Source organism: Pseudorca crassidens, chromosome 14, assembly GCF_039906515.1.
Source record: "Pseudorca crassidens isolate mPseCra1 chromosome 14, mPseCra1.hap1, whole genome shotgun sequence".
In the NCBI taxonomy this organism is placed as follows: domain Eukaryota; kingdom Metazoa; phylum Chordata; class Mammalia; order Artiodactyla; family Delphinidae; genus Pseudorca; species Pseudorca crassidens.
In genome coordinates, this window is record NC_090309.1 from 71784957 (window position 1) to 71802432 (window position 17476).

Here is a 17476-nt window from a genome sequence, read left to right on the forward strand (position 1 = left end):
CTCACTTTCATTTGTGGTATTTTCTAATTTTCTATAATGCACATGTACTGCTTCTGTAATTACAAGTTGAGCATTACCCACATAGCCGGGCACACATGAGAAGTGACACATTGACATAAGTACTTATGTTGGCATTATTTGCAACAGCAAGAGATTAGAAGCCATCGAAATGTGCATCAGTGTGGGACTGGGCAAGTAAATCCTAGCATGTCTATGCAGTGGAATACGAGGCAGCTTAAGAAATAATGTGAACCTTCTCTACGAACTGGTATGGAAACATCTTCAAGACATAGAACAGTGTGTATAGAATGCTATCGTTTGTGTAAAAGCAGAAGGGGATGAGACTGTCTATCTGTGTTTGCTTGTACGTGCGTGAGGAAATTCTGGACGAAACAAAAGAAATGAATAATGGTCACAGAGGTGGGACAGAGGACCCAGATAAAGGAGGGATGGGAGACAGACTTTTTGCTGTAAACTCTTTTCGAGGTGTGGGGAGGGTAGAACCAGTTGAATGTTTTCCCCCCCCCAAAAAAATATTTTAATAAGAATTGGTTATATTTTTAACAGTTTCTACTCCTACAAAAGAGTACAGACCCATCCCTCTTTTCAGCACAGAAAGGCCCAGAACAAAGACGCTGTGCACGCTAGCTTACCAGTTGATCTTCCTCTTTTGCTGGGATTTAATCACTGTGCTTTCTTCATCTCTCTTCTTCAGCACCTGGAAGCTGTACTCTAACTTCTCTTGGTTTAGCTGATAAGTTGCTTTCATTTGCTGAAGCTGTTGCTCAAGAATCTAAAGTTAAAGTTTAAAAAAATAATCCTAATTGGCCCTGGTACAATTTGTCATGCATGAGGGTCCCTGGTTGTTTGTTCTGCAGTCGTATCAGAGGAACCTTAGGACAAGTGTCTCCACCTGAATTCTTAGAAAATTTATCATTAGAGGCAAACTAAAGGTCAACCAGAAAAAATACAAATCATTCAAGTGCAAGCTAACGTCTACGTGCTTAAAGTCTAAGAGAGATCAGAGTTAGAGCACAGTTCAAGTACAGCTACCTCTCATGCTCTGCTCCAGACCCTTCAGAGAACGAGCAGCCCCACTAGAAAAACCATAAAAGTTAACATGGCCACAAAAAACCTGCAAGGTCCCCACTCTGACCTTCCAGTTGTCAATGTCAGTGTTTAGCAAACCGTGTTCATTTTAAAGGATAGAGGCAACCATCCTTACTATTTGGATCATCATTAGTTGTGTTCATTCATTCAGCAAATATTTATCGAGTGCCTATTATATGTCTGATGCTTTTCGAGGTGCTGCTGGGAAAACACAGGTGAAAAAGGCCCAGTCCTTCCCTGTCTAGGAGAGGGACAGATGAACAAGCACTGGTGACAAGAAGCAAGATCAGGGTAAGCACAGGTATGGGACCAATGAGAGGAGGGTTCTCCCGGGCCCTGAGGGCAGGGCAGGCGTCCCTGAAAATATGGCATTCGCATGTCTGAGGCCTGGAGAACGAGTAGGAGTTACTCAGGTGGAGGGGAGAGAGGTCTAGAGAGGCAAGGGAAAGCCAGGTGCTTTGGGGAAACCACGAGCAGTTTAGGACGTGAGGTATGAAGCGGGGAGGGAATGGTAGAGATGAGGCTGACAGAGCAGCAGGGCCTGACAGAGCTAGGAGTCTAACGCTTTATCCTTGAAGGCAAAGGATGGTCACTAAGACGTTAGGGGGAAGAGTAGAATTACTGGTCCACGCAGGGTAGAAAAGTCCTTCTGCAGCTGGTGAAAAGGATTAGGGAGGGGCAAGGCTGGAACAGGGCAAATATACTGGCTCGCTCCTGCCTTTCTCGAATGGAGGTGCAGCAATGGAAGATGCAATTAAGTACAATCAGATCTGGATAAGGCAGCCATGTGACATGCCACATACCACACTCTTTCAAGCCTCCTTCCCGTCTGCCTCCACTCGACTACAGACCCTCCCCAAGGAGTCAACAGAGGAAGGAAGAGATTCCAGACTGCTCTGGGTCATCCTCAAGGAGCAGAACTGGCCAGGAGGTGATAAACAGGAGAACAAAGGCAATCACCCATCATCAGAGGGTGAGTCATTCCCACCTTCCCTGTGGAGTCGGTGATCCCCACACTGTAACTGAGGGAATTAGTCACCTCAGGATCTGTTTAGCTACCCCAGAGGTTTTAAATTTTCCATTATGGGACAAGAATTGAATATCTCCTTCAGAACAGAAGGCCTGTTCTATCTCTTCTTTAACAGGTGGTCAGTGAAGAACCATCTTGGTCACCAGGATGATAACTAATTGTACCTCTCAATTTCTCTACTTTCAGTCAAATTTTTATTTACTTTTTTCTAGTTATATGCTTTTCTTTGCAAAAACTTTTCCTCATTGTGAAAGTAATATTTGCTCGTTGTAGAAAACACAGAAAGTACAGTAAAGGATAAAGAAGGAGACATAGGAGAAGGGGGAAGAAAAACTACCCATAATTCCACCTCCCAAAGGCAATTTCTGTTGACATACTGGCCTGTTCCTTTCCAGTGTTCCTTACATAATTGAGATGCAACTATACCTACAATTTTATATCCCACTTTTCTCCTTTACTATTACAACTTAAGAATTTTCCATGCCAATCAAGTTTTATTAATATAATTTTAATGGTGCATATTTTTATATTATAATTTACCCTATAGGAAATATTTATGTTTACCATATACCATAATGTTTTACCATTCCCCTACAGTATATACATTTACAAATGTATAAATACATTTATATTGTTTTGATAATCTTCAATATTATAAAATAATGGTGGGAAGAATTACATTTAAAACTTTGGGGGTATTTTGTTTATTTCCTTAAGGTAGGTTCTCAGAAGTGAAGTTCAAAGGCTCTCCACAAAGCAATTTACGGTTCACACCCCACTGGCCGTGTGCAAGTACCCGCATCCCCACCCCGTCAGCTCTCAGCACTGTGCAGGGCAGGCCCAGCCCTCGGGTAGGGAGCTGTCGGGAGCCGCACACCGCACTCTCCTGAGCAGGATTAAAGTTTAATTTAGAAATTCCTGACTTGAATATTATCCCCAAGAGCCTATGGAAGGTTCTGAAGGCATAGCCTCAGCTCAAGTGCAATTAGCTGGGGTGGTCCCAGCCTGAGCCACTGCTCCGGGCCCTGGACCCTTCTAGGGATGACTGTGAGTGCCGAGTGGGGAAAGGGACACTCAGCAATTCTTCCTACAAAGTCATGATGATTTATGCCACCGTGCTCCAAACGAAACCAGCCCACTGCTTCAAGTGTGACCAGCCCTGGACACCAGGGAGGCCATTCGTCAACGTGGCTTGGCACAGAAGCGCCATAGAAAAGCTCCTTGTTGGATGGCGACAATCTGAGAAAGGGTGAACACTCACAGAGAAGGAGGGTCTCCAGAGCTGCTCTGGATCTGGAATGACAGTGAATGAGTACCAGGCTTTGCTGGGACGGAGGCACCCAGGAGCCCCATGACCCTGAGTGCCTGGGCGTCTGCTCTGACCATGTCCGGTGACCTCTTTCTTCCTAGAGCTTTGCAATGAGCCCCTGTCACTGAAACAGAATTTCCCAAACTTACTTACTATAGAACAGTTTTTATACTTATTTATACTTATAACACAGCAGGAGCACATGAGTTATAAATGTGAGAGCCCTACCATATGAATTCTCGTGTGAATTTCATTCAAAAGGCAGATTATTACACAATAATAATCATGTAAGTGGACTCTATTTTTCCTACAGAACACATCTTGAAAGGAAAAAAATATCACTGGCATCACTTTTTTTGTTGTTCTTGTGAAACCACCACCAATATTTCACCTAGCTGAACACAGTTTACAAAACTCTGAACAAAAGTAACTAGGCCGTGTCTTTTTCTTTGTGACCTGAAGGAACTTATAGCACCGCACTCTAACCAACTGAGCTAACCAGCCGCTCGATGTGGCCTGAAAGACCTTAAATCTGAGCTGATTTTATAGACGAATATATATATAATAATTATAATCCGTCACCCGGCTGTTTTAATTTACAGTGTTCTGCTTGTACACGCAGTTGAATTGTATTCGTCGATTTTATTTCCTCTTGTTGAAAACATTTGCCCCTGCTCTTGGCTAATGCTCTTAGGGAACTGACGCCTGGAGGAACGAGCGATGCAGCGTACACACAGTTCACACATCAGCCCTCCCTTCACCTCCACTCTGTCCCAAGACCACCACAGGGCGCTTCACGTTCGTGATGCCACTTAGGAGTGGCTGGCAGTGCTGTTGATGAATTTACAGAACTAATCACGGTCTCCTGCCTCTTGCAGTTCCGCGTCTACAGCAGGCAATTACATGAATTCTGTTACTCATTATTTGTTTGCAACACCTTCTGCTCGTGATAATTTTAGTACCGGTGACTCTATTGTTAATTATCACAGGTTTTAGTCTCAATATATAGCTGTCCTTGATTGTCATACATTGAGTATAGTTTCATATTAAAAAATTGTAATCTGAAGCGAGAGAGTGGCATGGACATATATACACTACCAAATGTAAAATAAATAGCTAGGGGGGGAGCAGCTGCATCACATAGGGAGATCAGCTCGGTGCTTTGTGACCTCCTAGAGGGGTGGGATAGGGAGGGTGGGAGGGAGGGAGACGCAAGAGGGAGGAGATATGGGGATGTATGTATACACATAGCTGATTCACTTTGTTATACAGCAGAAACTAACACACCATTGTAAAGCAATTATACTCCAATAAAGATGTTAAATAAAATAAAGTTTAGATATTTTTAATACCAAAAAAATTGTAATCGGTCTTGTTAAATGCTTGTGCTTATTATTCAATTATCCAAAGGAATTTTGCAAAGTTGTACTCCGTGTTCCCAAGACTAACGGCAAAACGTCATGGTTAGTTTGGGGGAATAATTTATAAAGATTACAATCTAACCCGCCACAAAAATCCTTCAATGTTGCACGTACTCCAGGTGTTGATCGCACCTCCCTTTTCCCCTCTTTTTCCTGGGGCAGTAGGAGCAAGGAAGCTGCTTTCTGGAGCCATCTCCTACCCTGGGCTGACGCCGCCGGTTGCCAATACCGCCCCAGCAGAATGGAAATTTAGAACAGCCTTTCTCTCTGGCCTTCTCAGATGATTCTAAAGACCCCACTGAGCCTCTTTATCACCGATCTCAACCCTGTGGGGATGGGAGGGAACCCCTGGATTCCATTTGGAACTGCAGACTCTCCATCCCACACTCTTGCTTACCCTTTTCTTCCCTGTTGCTCACTCTTTTATACTATTTATACTATTTATGTAGCTTGCTTTCTCGCTCAAAAGATTGTAAATTCCTTAAGGACAGAAATTGTACCTTATTTATTTTTATGCTTTGCACCCTGTAAGTCACAATACTTGTTAAATAAATAACTTGTATTTAACTTTTTGTGATGAATATTCTGGTATTAAAGTTGAACTAAACCATTTCACAATTTTAAATGAGCAGGTAAGGCCTAAAAATAAAAACCATTTGCTTCCTGCATCAAGAACTAAGTGTTTCTAGCAGTTTTATTTTGGGGTGGTGGGCAGCAGTGGTAAAATCTTCATTCATTGCTAGTGTGACCTTGCTAGCAGTAAGCACTTGAAAAGTGCATCTTCTTATTTTTACTTCTTATGCTTCACCTATCAAACCATATCTATGTGTATTGGATCCTTTGTATTTTTGTGGTTTGCAAAAATTTTAGTTCCATATTTTAGAACTGACACAGTGCTATGAATTAGTGTTAGGAATTGAGCTGCATGCCGTTATCTTTTTGACAAAAATCGACACTATTTAACTTTACTATCTAGTGAATACAGCTCAGAGGCACTATGATAAAGTTCAGTCTACTAAAATATTCCACATATTGCAATATGGGTAATCCCTGATTTGATTACCTTTTCCCAGCTAAAGGGTGGAGTCTGGTACAGTGTACTCAACTCTAACACAGGAAGGAACTGTTACACAGAGGAACTGCACACACTTTCCCACTCTGAGAATCTCCATCTGCCTGCCTCCTGCATACCCACACTCCACTGTTAGTCCCTCCAGACAGAGGGAGCCAGGAAAGCCAGGTCTCCCAGGCTACCTGCCTCTCTGCCGCTCACCTCCCTAGTCTTACCCCCTAACCTCTATAATCTCCCCATGTCCCAGAATTTTTTGGCTTCGTTCAAGCATTTGAACATTGGATTAAGAACATGAGGTTCCACTCCTACAGCTCAGTAGCAAAAAAATACTCAGTTAGAAAATGGGCAAAGGACCTGAAGAGCCATTTCTCCAAAGAAGATATGCAGATGGCCAACAGGCACATGAAAAGATGCTCATGACTAATCATCAGGGAAATGCAAATCAAAACCACAATGAGATATCATCTCACACCTATTAGCATGGCTGTTTATCAAAAAACAAAGGACGGCAAGTGTTGGCAAGGATGTGGAGAAAAGAGAATCCTTCTGTGCTGCTGGTGGGAATGCAAATTGGTGCAGCCGCTAAGGAAACAATATGGAGGTTCCTCAAAAAATTAAAAATAGAACTACCATTTGATCCAGTAATCCCACTTCTGGGTATATACCCAAAAAAATTGATCTCGAAGAGCTATCTGCACTCCCACATTCACTGTAGCATTATTCCCAATAGCCAAGGTATAGAAACAACCTAAATGTCCGATGAAGGACTAATGGACTTTTAAAAAGTGGTATATATACAGTGGCATATTATTCAGCCTTTAAAAGAAAAAGGAAATCCTGCCATTTGTAGCAACAGAAATGGACATGCAGGACGTTATGTTAAGTGAAATAAGCCAGACACAGAAAGACAAATATTGCATGATCTCACTTACATGTAGGATCTAAAATAATCAAACTCCTAGAAGCAGAGAGTAGAATTTGCTAGGAGGGACTGCCAGGGGCTGGAGGAGGGGAAGATGAGGAGGTACTGGTCAAAGGGTGCAAAGTTTCAGTTATGTAAGATGAATACATTCTGGAAATGTACAACAGAGGGCTTATGGTTAACAATACTGTACTGTATATTTAAAAATTTGCTAAGAGGGTAGATCTTATATTAAAGGTCTTTACCACAAAAGGAAAAACGAAACAAAAAAGAACATGAGTTTCCATTATTTCACTGTTTGAGGCCAACAGTATGTACTTTCGTCATATAAATGATCGTAGAATCAAGATAACTTGAGAAAGCTTAACAATAGCCATTTTCATTAAAAGTGTAATGTGTACAGCCCACAGAAGCAGTGCGGCTTTCTTACAGACTTCTACTGTCCTTTGTCTAACGCTCAGCTCTGTGACATTAATATAAGAAAGGCTCAAGAAAATTCTCAACTGGAAAAATATTTGTAATCTAATAGGGTTTGGGGGCGGGGGTTGCTTTTGTTCAGGCCTTGTCTTGTGGCTTTCGGGATCCTAGTTCCTGACCAGGGACTGCACCCAAGGCCATGGCAGTGAGAGCGCCGAGTCCTAACCACTGGACAGCCAGGGAATTCGCTAACAGGGTTTTTTAATTTAACCTCGTTATATAAAGCTACAAGAGGAGTTAAGACCTGAAATTCTACCAAAGGCTGTGTGGAAAAGCTTTAATCTAACACATTTTTTCTAGAGAAAGACTGAAATGAATAGAACATGAACATGCTTGAATAATAAGACACAATTACATTACATCATCTAAATATAATTAGGGGTTTTTTTTTTTTTTAACTGATGTTGAAATACAGAATCCTAGGTTTGGAAAGAACTTTAGAAACCAGAAAAATCTAACCTCCTTCCCACGGCAGGAATCCTTCTTCTACACTGAAGACAGACATAGTCATTCAGTCTGTGAATACTTTATGAGATAAGGGACTCTTTGTTTTGTGGGCTGACCCTTTTCTGTATTAGACAGTTCTAAGTCTGAGGAGGTTCTTTCTGATGGTGAGTCAGAACCTGCCTTACTGCTACGTTCAACCATCAGTCAGGGGGCTGTGTGGCATGTTGGGAAGGATACAGGCTACTGAGACACACAGAACTGGGTTTCAATCCAGGGCTTACCACTTACCAGATAAGTAGCCTTGTCTCTGAGCCTCAGTTTCCTCGTGTATAAAATGCCATTAGTGATTTCTCCCCTTCACGTGACTGTGAGGGTTAGAGACACTGTGTATTAAGTGTCTGGGATACGGTAGACACCCATTGGGCGGTGGCTGTCCTAGCACTGGCCGTGTGACACAGCTAGCTACCTGACCCTAGGGCCATTTTCCCTTCACCCCGCGAAAATACACAATTCTCTCAACGGTCCCTCACGTGCCATGGTTTCCAGACCCCTTCAGCATCTTGGCAGTTTTCCACTGGTTTATTAAAGAAAGCATTCCTCCACGTGTATCCTGTACATGAGCTCCTTCAAAGACGATCATTTAAAAGAGAGCAGATAACAAGTAGGGACTGGTTGAATGGACTAGCTCTAGAATATCATGGGTGGTTGCTAAGGAAGAGACATTCACAGGTGCTCTCCGCCTGCTCAGCCGCCCAGACGCAAGTCACACCTGCACGTCCTGCTCCAGCTTGATCTTGATCGTGTTGTACTCTTCGCAGTCCCAGATCCTCTGTTTGTTGAGCTGCTTCTCGTGGTCCTCCACTTTCTTGATGCGGTTCATAAGATACTCCAGCTGAAGGCACAGGGAGACAAGGGGAAGGGCAGGTCCCGTCCCTGTTCCGACTGTGGAGGGAGTGTGTCTGCCCTCAGAACCCCTGTGCCCCAAGGCTTTGAACTCCCAGGTTATGGCTTGTATTGCCTAATGGGGTTCTACTCCAGAAACTCTAAGAGGAAGGCAGACCCTGCAGTCAGACATTTGTATTTCTAAAAAAAAATACCCAGTGGATCTTGGTCATATTATTTCTTTGTTCTTTACGTCTCTGAAATAAAGCGAAAACCCCACACCCTTTAAAATGTGTCTTAAAACATCATTGTGGGCGGCAAATAGCCATGGTTGGGGGAGATACCCAGGAAATAAAGTAGAGAGTGGGAGGACTGTGGAAACCACAGCGGGCTGCACGGGTGGTACTGACCACCACCACGAGAGGGCGCCATCCGCAGTCCCCGCTGGTTAACTAACTGGCAGGTGCAGTCAGGGATGTTGGCCACGGCACTCCTCCCCAAGGTCCAAAAAGGCTAGCAAATTCAGCCCCAAGAGGAGTCACCCCAGACCCCATGGACCACCCTTGACACCCCTGCCCCTCCCCCATCGGCCGCCCCTTGACCTCTTTGGCACTGTGAGCCTGCAGGGCCTGCTCCCATTTCTTCTTATTGCTGGTCAGCAGCTCCTGTCGCTCCACCTCAAATGCTTTCTGCGACCCAGAAGGAAAAGGGCTCTTGTGTCTGTTTTAATTAGGCAGGTCCCACAGCATCAAAGAAATCTCAGACAACAGCACCAGTGCCACATTGCCACCCACAAAGTCAAATCGACTTGCCAAGTTTCATGCAACCAAAAGACTGTGGAACGTGTTGCGTGGAAGGTGTTACGAAATCTATGCTTCACGCAGACTGTGAGAGGAAACGCGCCAGCTGCCCTGTGTCAACTGGATAAGCGAGGCAGGAAGCCAGCGCCTTGCAGTCACAGGGCCAACCCTGGCATGACTTCAGCCGGGACTCGGGTTCGGGCATTGCTATGGCTGGGGTTCCCATGAAGCAAAGGCAGCATGGAGCTCACAGAACAGGGGATGGGGTAGACTCAGGAATGCAGAAATGAGTCTGTAATAATCCAAAGAGACAGGTCCCCACCTCTGGGCTCTCTTCCATTTTGGAAAGGTCTTTCTCGATCTCAGTCCTTAACATTTCATGCGAATCCAGAATATTGGATCCTGGATCCTGTTTGGCACGCCCCTTTCCTCTCCCTCCATCCCTGACTGTCATAAACACATCAAATAAATGGCTCACAAATGCCTGTTGCTTCTGGAGCACCAATCTCCCTCCTCCACACCTCTTACCCCTCTTTTATTTTCTTTCCAAGTGCTTATCACACCTGTCAACTTATATACTTAGTAATTTATCTCTATTGTCTAGCTGTCTGCTGCTAGAATACAGGCTTCATCCAGGACTTTTTCCGTGATTGTATCTCCAGCCCCTGGCACAGTGCTTGCCATTTAGTACACTTGCATATTTGTTGGAGGAGTGAATGTATCAATAAGTAAGTGAATGAAACGCTAGAGTAGAGACAGCAATGAGAGGACCAAGACATCTGGGGCCCCTCCCTGGGTGGTTAGGCCACAGGCAGCCACCTCCCAGGGGACTCCTCCCAGGGGTCTCCCAGAGGCAGAGGGCAGCTCTCTCGCATGCCATCACCTCACCTCGATGTATTGGAGCTCCTGGCGAAAGGTTTTCATCACATTTTTCACCTGTTCTTCCATCCTCTCCAGGAGCAGGCAGATGTCACCCGACTGTTTCTTCAAATCCTTCACGTACTGATCATGCTTTGTTTCTAACTCCTAGAGAAGAGCACGTCAAAGGTTGGTCATCAACTGAGACAGAAGCCAGAAGTTGCCAGCCACGCCTCACCCCCGGGGCGGTGGCGGGGGGCGGGGGGGGGGGGACTTCTCCCATCAGCATCACGCACTAGGAATTATAACTGCACAACGGGAAGGTGCTCGGGAGAGGCTGGGGTGTCTGGAGGCCATGGGCTCAGCTCGGGGCAAAGTCTCAACGAGCAGCACAGGATCAGACCCCTCAATGACTACTTGCTGCAAATCTCCCTGCAGCCTCCCAGAAAGCCCAGGGTGCTCCAGCTAAGCAATGAATAATATCCTGTGACAAGCCATAATGGAAAAGAACATGAAAGAGAATGTATATATATGTATAAGTGAGTCACTTTGCTGTACAGCAGTAAATAACACAACATTGTAATTCAACCATACTTCAATAAAAAATAAATTTAAAAAAGTGTATTGCCTGAGCTATATCGCATTCTGGGTAACGAAGTAAAGCCTCGGCCTTTCTCATTTCAGGAGAAGCTAACATCCCCCAGCTCCATCCCCGGCAGCCAGGACGGAGGGCCAGGCTCTTGCCTGCCGTAACTCGCTGATCAGCTTGTTCTTATCTTCTACCAGCCCAGCGCAGTGCACCTGCTGGGCGTTGAGCATTTCCCACAGCTCCTGGGGGATCCTCTTCTGTTTGCCCTCCTCCCACTTCATGGCGATCTCATCAAATTTGTCCTGACTGGTCTTGACCTCATTCTCCAGCTTTTCAAGTCTGCAAATACAAACAGCCCAGCTCCTGAGGCTGCCTTCCGAGAAAGCAGTCTGGTTCTCTAGGGTCTGTAAAACAGGCCCAGGTACCCAGCTCTGCCTGAAAACCAAACCGGGCTCTGAGAAATCTTCTTTTAGTTTAATGCTTGACTCCAAGTAACTGAGACCAAATAAACAAAGTGACACATAACAAAAACGGATCAACATTAAGGCTGTACACACACACACACACACACACACACACACAGATCAAGAGTCAATTTGTCACATACTTCTAAGATGGTGACACACAGCAGTTAACCACTTGGTCACAAGTCCCATAGCTTGTGTTCAAATACTGATTTTGCCACTTGGCTCTCAACTTTAGAGAAATTGCTTAACTTCTGCAGGCCCCATTTTTCTCATCTGTAGAATAGAGAGGATGAAAGGATCAACTGTTGACAAAAAATGCACAACGTGAGAGTTGCGAGTTAAGTTTTATTGGGGGCAAAATGAGGACCGCAGCCCGGAAGACAGAGTTTCAGATAACTCTGAGAAATTGCTCCTGGGAGGCGCTGGGAGGAGCCTGGATAAATAGGAGTTTTGCAGGCAGTTGGGAACGTCAAAAGATTATTGTTAAAGGAAACCAGATATCTCAAGTTAAGCAATTTAGCGCTTTTCTATGTATGGGAAGATGCAAGAGCCTGGGCTCACTCAAATCATTCCTTTGATTTGCATCTCAGCTATCTGGGGCCAGCATCGTGACACATCCTGAGTTTCCTCAGGGCTCACTGCAGGGAGTGGCTGCAGTCTGATGGCTGCTAGATGACAGGTATTCTTTTCAACCCTGAGTCTCCTCAGGGCTCACTGGCTCACGCTGGAGGGCTGCAATCGTTGATGACTGTGACATCCTTTGTTTATTAATATGGCAGGAAATATTCCATTTATAAATATTCCATTCCATTTATAAATACTCCACTTATCACTACCTTCCTATGGCTGTTGTCAGGATTAAATAAAATTATTCCCAGCACAGTAGTCACTTAACAAATGGCACTCATTATTTTTTACTATTGACATGACCTCAACTGTCTGACCATTCCTCTCCCAAATCACCAATAAATGACCAGTGGAACATACAAAAAGGAAAACTCCACCATTAGTAATGGAAAATAGAGATGATCTCCCAGAATTCCAGAAATTCCAAAGAAACCATGTGATGGAGAACACTGAGGACGGGGCTGGATAGAAAGAGGTATTAGGGCTGAGATGTGAGGCCCCTTCTGAGAACAGGGGCCAGGACATATGCCTGTGACCCTGTCCCAAATTTAACAGACTGTCCTTCTATGAGACTGTCTCCAAACGAGGGTTCAAACTCCCTTAAGGACAAGAATCACAACATAATTATCTTATGATCCCCTTCTCCTTCCCACCTTCCAAGCTAGGGTACATAGTACATCTTATAATTCAATTAACTTTTTTTTTCTAAAAAATGAGAAACAGCTGTCAGATTATCTTTCCAGAACCCACATTTATCTTGTAACTCTGTCACTAGTGACCATCCTTTTTCCTCAGAGGACCTTCCATTTTTCCTCAGGAGAAGCCTAACTCCTCAACGGGACCCTCAGGGACTTTCTGCAGCTGTCCCCGCCAATTCAGTCCCTGGTACAAGCCATGACAGGCAGTGGGAAGTTTCAAGAATAAATTATATCTTGGTGACACTGGCAAAGTTGCTGGTGGGGAGAACGACTTATGTTAAACAACTGAAAATATTGTTGTTAAAATTGTACTGTGTTAAAATTGTATTGTGGGGACTTCTCTGATGGTGCAGTGGTTAAGAATCCACCTGCCAATGCAGGGGACACGGGTTCGAGCCCTGGTCCGGGAAGAGCCCACATGCTGTGGAGCAACTAAGCCCATGCACCACAACTACTGAGCCCTCATGCCACAACTACTGAAGCCCATGCGCCTAGAGCCCGCGCTTCACGACAAGAGAAGCCACCTCAGTGAGAAGCCTGTGCACGGCAACAAAGACCCAAGGCAGCCAAAAATACATAAATAAAAATCAATCAATCAAAAAAAAATTGTACTGTGTATGTACCTACTGAGATGAGCAAAATGGCCCCGTGGGCTGTTCTTGTAATTGGACTATAGGTAGGAAATTAATTAAAGAACAAGCCAAAGGAAGAGATTACATGAGAACCTCTGTTCCTGCTGCTATCGGTCTTCTGTGGGCAAACAAAACGTAGAAGCTGACTCCTAAGCAGCTTACGCCTGCCTCCATCGGGCAAGCTGACCGCCCACAGCCTGCCTGCCAAGGCCTGGAGCTGAGGGTTGGCCGCGGGACCCCATCGTCCCTCTGACCCTCTGTCCTTCCAGGCATGGAGTCTACAAGCTGTTACATTTGCACGTAGTGCTTATGGATCTGGTTGTTATGATTAATTTAAACCCAGAACAGCCTAATGTACCTGCTCAGCCTCGTCTCTTTTCTTCCACCACCCCCCGTACATCCCTCACTCTCATGCCATTCCCAAACATCATGCAATCTCACGCCTCTGCCCAAGTTGCTCCTAAAATGCCCATTCCTTGACTCCAACTCCTCTTCATCCCTTATCGCCCAACTCAAATATCACTTTGCCTGGAAAGTTTTCTCTAATCGCTACAGAGAGAATTAAAGGCCTCCTCATATGTGTTTCCAGGACTCTTATACATGCCTTTAACACAAATCATGGTTGGGCGTTTGCACATCTGGCTCTACTAGACTGTGTACGTCAAGAGCAGAGGCCACGTCCACTCCTCTTTGTAGCCAAAGGGCTTGTACACATTAAGAAGGTAATACTTAGGAGGAGGGAAGCAACGAGGGAGGGAGGGAGGGAAGGGAAGAAAGGAGGAGGGAGGATTCGTAAGGGGCAAGAAGTGGATTCTACTAGATAGGTTTGACAAAGACAGGGAGAATTTGAGGACCCAGAGAGGAGATACTTCACTGCAGAGCCGGGGCGGGGGGCGGTCCTCACCCTCACCTCTGACGCTTTATCTCCTCTTCCTCGACTCTCCTGTGGACCTCCCTGATATCTGCAGCTACCTGGATATTTGTCACCAACTCAGTGCCACAGAGCAGCAGCTTAGCCAACTTCTGAAAACCAATAAGAATGTATAAAGTTAGAAACATTTGCACAACTGTCTGTAGGTGTTCAATTCAACCAAACAGGAATTAAAAGCTACCTTAAGGGACTTCCCTGGTGGTCCAGTGGTAAAGAATCTGCCTTCCAATGCTGGGGACGCGGGTTCGATCCCTGATCGGGGAAATGAGATCCCACGTGCGGCGGAGAAACTAAGCCCGTGTGCCTCAACTAGAGAGCCCGTGTGCTGCAAACTACAGAGCCCATGCGCTCTGGAGCCCGCGCCACAGCTAGAGAGAGAAAACCCACACGCCACAGCTAGAGAGAAGCCCACATGCCGCAACTAAGACCCGACACAGGCAAAAATAAATAAATTAAAAAATAAAAAATAAATATTAAAAAAAAATCTACCTTAAGACTTTAAAGCGTAGCATCTACTTAGCAACCTGTTTCCACCAGGACACTTGTGATGTGATGTTACAGCTTACAATTTAATAGCACTCTGCAATTCTGGAGGTACTTTAGTTTATTCTCGTTAAAGGAGGGACCAGCCTATCAGTACGCGGGCATCCGCTCTGGGTACATCTCAGCACTTTCCCCAGCAGACTTCCAAGTGACTGACACTGCCAGGGTCCTTTCTAAGAAGCTCAGCTGGGGATGTGAGACACATAATAATAATTGTCCTCCAATGTCCATTTCCCCCTCTTCTTTTAATAACAGAACACCCAAATTTTAGCTAGGCATTTGACCTCCCAAAATAGATACATCTCCCAACCTCCCTTGCAGCTAGATTGCAATCTGACCAATAACACATGAGCAGAAGTGTATGTGCCACTTCTGAATTGTGCCTTGAAGGGGAAAGGTGTGCCCTCTGCTGCCCCCTTTTTCTCTGTCTCCCAGGCTGGCATGTGATGCTAAAGTATGACGTGGTGAAGCAGACGAAGGCAACCTAAGCAAGGGTGGAAGGAGGTGAGGTTCCCAGCCTCAAAGAAACCCCCATATCAGCCCTGGACTATTTCTGCTCTGAACTGTTTATTACGTGAACCAGAGAAATAAGCTTCTACCTTGTTTAAGCTAATGTTACGTGGAACCTCTTGCTATAGGTGTTCTAATACAGGAGAGAATTGTAGCCGACTGCACTGACCCCTCCCTCAAAGGCCCAGGAATTTTGCTACTGGTACCCCCCTTCTAAATTCCTCTTGGTAAATTTCACATGCAGTACCTTCCCTCCTGAACTTTTGGTGATGTCATGATTTCAAGATGATAAATCCTCTCAAAAAAAGTTCAAGTATCCTTAGGTTATGCCTGAGTTTTTCCAAGTCTGTTTTGGAATTTACAAATTTTTCAACTCTCGAATCATTTCTGAACTAGGAACTTATAAATATCTCTGCTCCAGGGATTCACTGAAATGATCAGAGACTCTATTTCACCTCATTCTTCTAAGCAAATTTTGAAATACAGTTTTAATGAATACAGAACTGAACCTCCACCCAGCTATCCAGGGTACTCCAGGCCTTTTTTAAACAGCTGCAGCCTTATCACTTGTGCCAAACGGTCTTACATGCATAAGGAAGCAATGGCTTTCCTGTAGTTTTGAGCAATTTTCTATTTTCTACTCAGACAATGCGAACATCAGAAATTTCTGAATCAAGTATTTAAGTCTCAAAGTAAAACAGAAAATGTTACCATCAGATTAACAGACACACCCCTAACATTTTTGAGACCCAGGATGAGAGTTTAAGTGAAGGTCCACATACCATATATCTAAATATTTAAAAATATAATTCAGTGTAATAAACCACTAAATATGTTCTATCCACCTACCTTGGCACCTTCATAACAATTTATAAGTCCTAGTTTGAATTCAGACTACATATCAGAGTTCCTTTCAGAACTTGGTGGCTAGGGGAGAGCCAGTCTCTGGCCACCAGCCTGGAGCCCACCCCATTCTCTTCACACTCCTAGTCCTTCAGATGCAGGCATGTGAATTTCCCAGACCACACGTGCGAGCTCCATCTAAACCCCTGGTCATCCCTGAGGCCTTGTCTGCCCTGAGCAGGACAGACCCTGGGAGGAGGCCCATGCAGGCCTTGAAAGTGGGTTCAGAACCATTTGGGCAGGGAATCTGGAGTTCTGTGACACTCAGAGAGTGATCTATTGGGGGCACTTGGGCTCTGAGTAGACTTGAGGCAAGTCCACTTGAGGCGGTCCATCCAGAGGAGGGCCAGAACAAGACACAGGACCCTCCTCATTACCACTTTTATTCAATGGGCTAGAGGGCCTATCTAGAGCAATAAGGCAAGAAAAAAATTTTTAAGGTATCAAAATTGAATGGAAAAAGATAAAACTGTCATTTTCAGATGATTATATATGTAAAAAAAAAAACAAAAACAAAAAGAACCTACAGGTAAACTATTAGAATTAATAAATGAATTTGACCAGGTTGCTGGATATCAGATCAATATATAAAACCCAATTGTGGAAAAAAAAAAAAAAGAAAAAACAATTGTGGGCTTCCCCGGTGGCGCAGTGGTTGAGAGTCCGCCTGCCAATGAAGGGGACACGGGTTCGTGCCCCGGTCCGGGAAGATCCCACATGCCGCGGAGCGGCTGGGCCCGTGAGCCGTGGCCGCTGAGCCTGCGCGTCCAGAGCCTGTGCTCCGCAAGGGGAGAGGCCACAACAGTGAGAGGCCCATGCACCACAAAAGAAAAAAAACCCAAAAAAACCAATTGTACTTTTACATAATCAACAATGAACAATTATAACTTCAAGAAGAAGTATAGGGACTTCCCTGGTGGTGCAGTGGTTAAGAATCTGCCTGCCAACACAGGGACACGGGTTCAATCCCTGGTCCGGGAAGCAACTAAGCCATGGAGCAACTAAGCCCATGCGCCACAACTACTGAGCCCTCGTGCCACAATTACTGAAGCCTGCACTCCCTAGGGCCTGTACTCCACAACAAGAGAAGCCACCGCAATGAGAAGCCCAGGCACCGCAACGAAGAGTAGCCCCCGCTCGCTGCAACTAGAGAAAGCCCGCACGCATCCGTGAAGACCTAGTGCAGCCAAAAATAAATAATAATTAAAAAAAGAAAATGTATAAAGCATTGCTGAGTGAAATTAAAGA

At 44.9% G+C, this 17476-nt stretch overlaps 1 protein-coding gene across 1 annotated transcript in view; it reads right to left on the reverse strand.

The window, feature by feature from the left end:
- DRC1 (dynein regulatory complex subunit 1) overlaps window positions 1–17476 on the reverse strand; it is a 45909-nt gene that overhangs the window by 16533 nt on the left and 11900 nt on the right. The window contains exons 3-8 of the mRNA XM_067703499.1: window positions 14252–14364; window positions 11073–11256; window positions 10359–10496; window positions 9273–9359; window positions 8558–8680; window positions 654–793 (exon numbers count right to left, since the gene is read on the reverse strand). Coding sequence (XP_067559600.1) covers window positions 654–793; window positions 8558–8680; window positions 9273–9359; window positions 10359–10496; window positions 11073–11256; window positions 14252–14364 — 785 coding nt within the window. The remainder of the gene's footprint in view (window positions 1–653; window positions 794–8557; window positions 8681–9272; window positions 9360–10358; window positions 10497–11072; window positions 11257–14251; window positions 14365–17476) is intronic.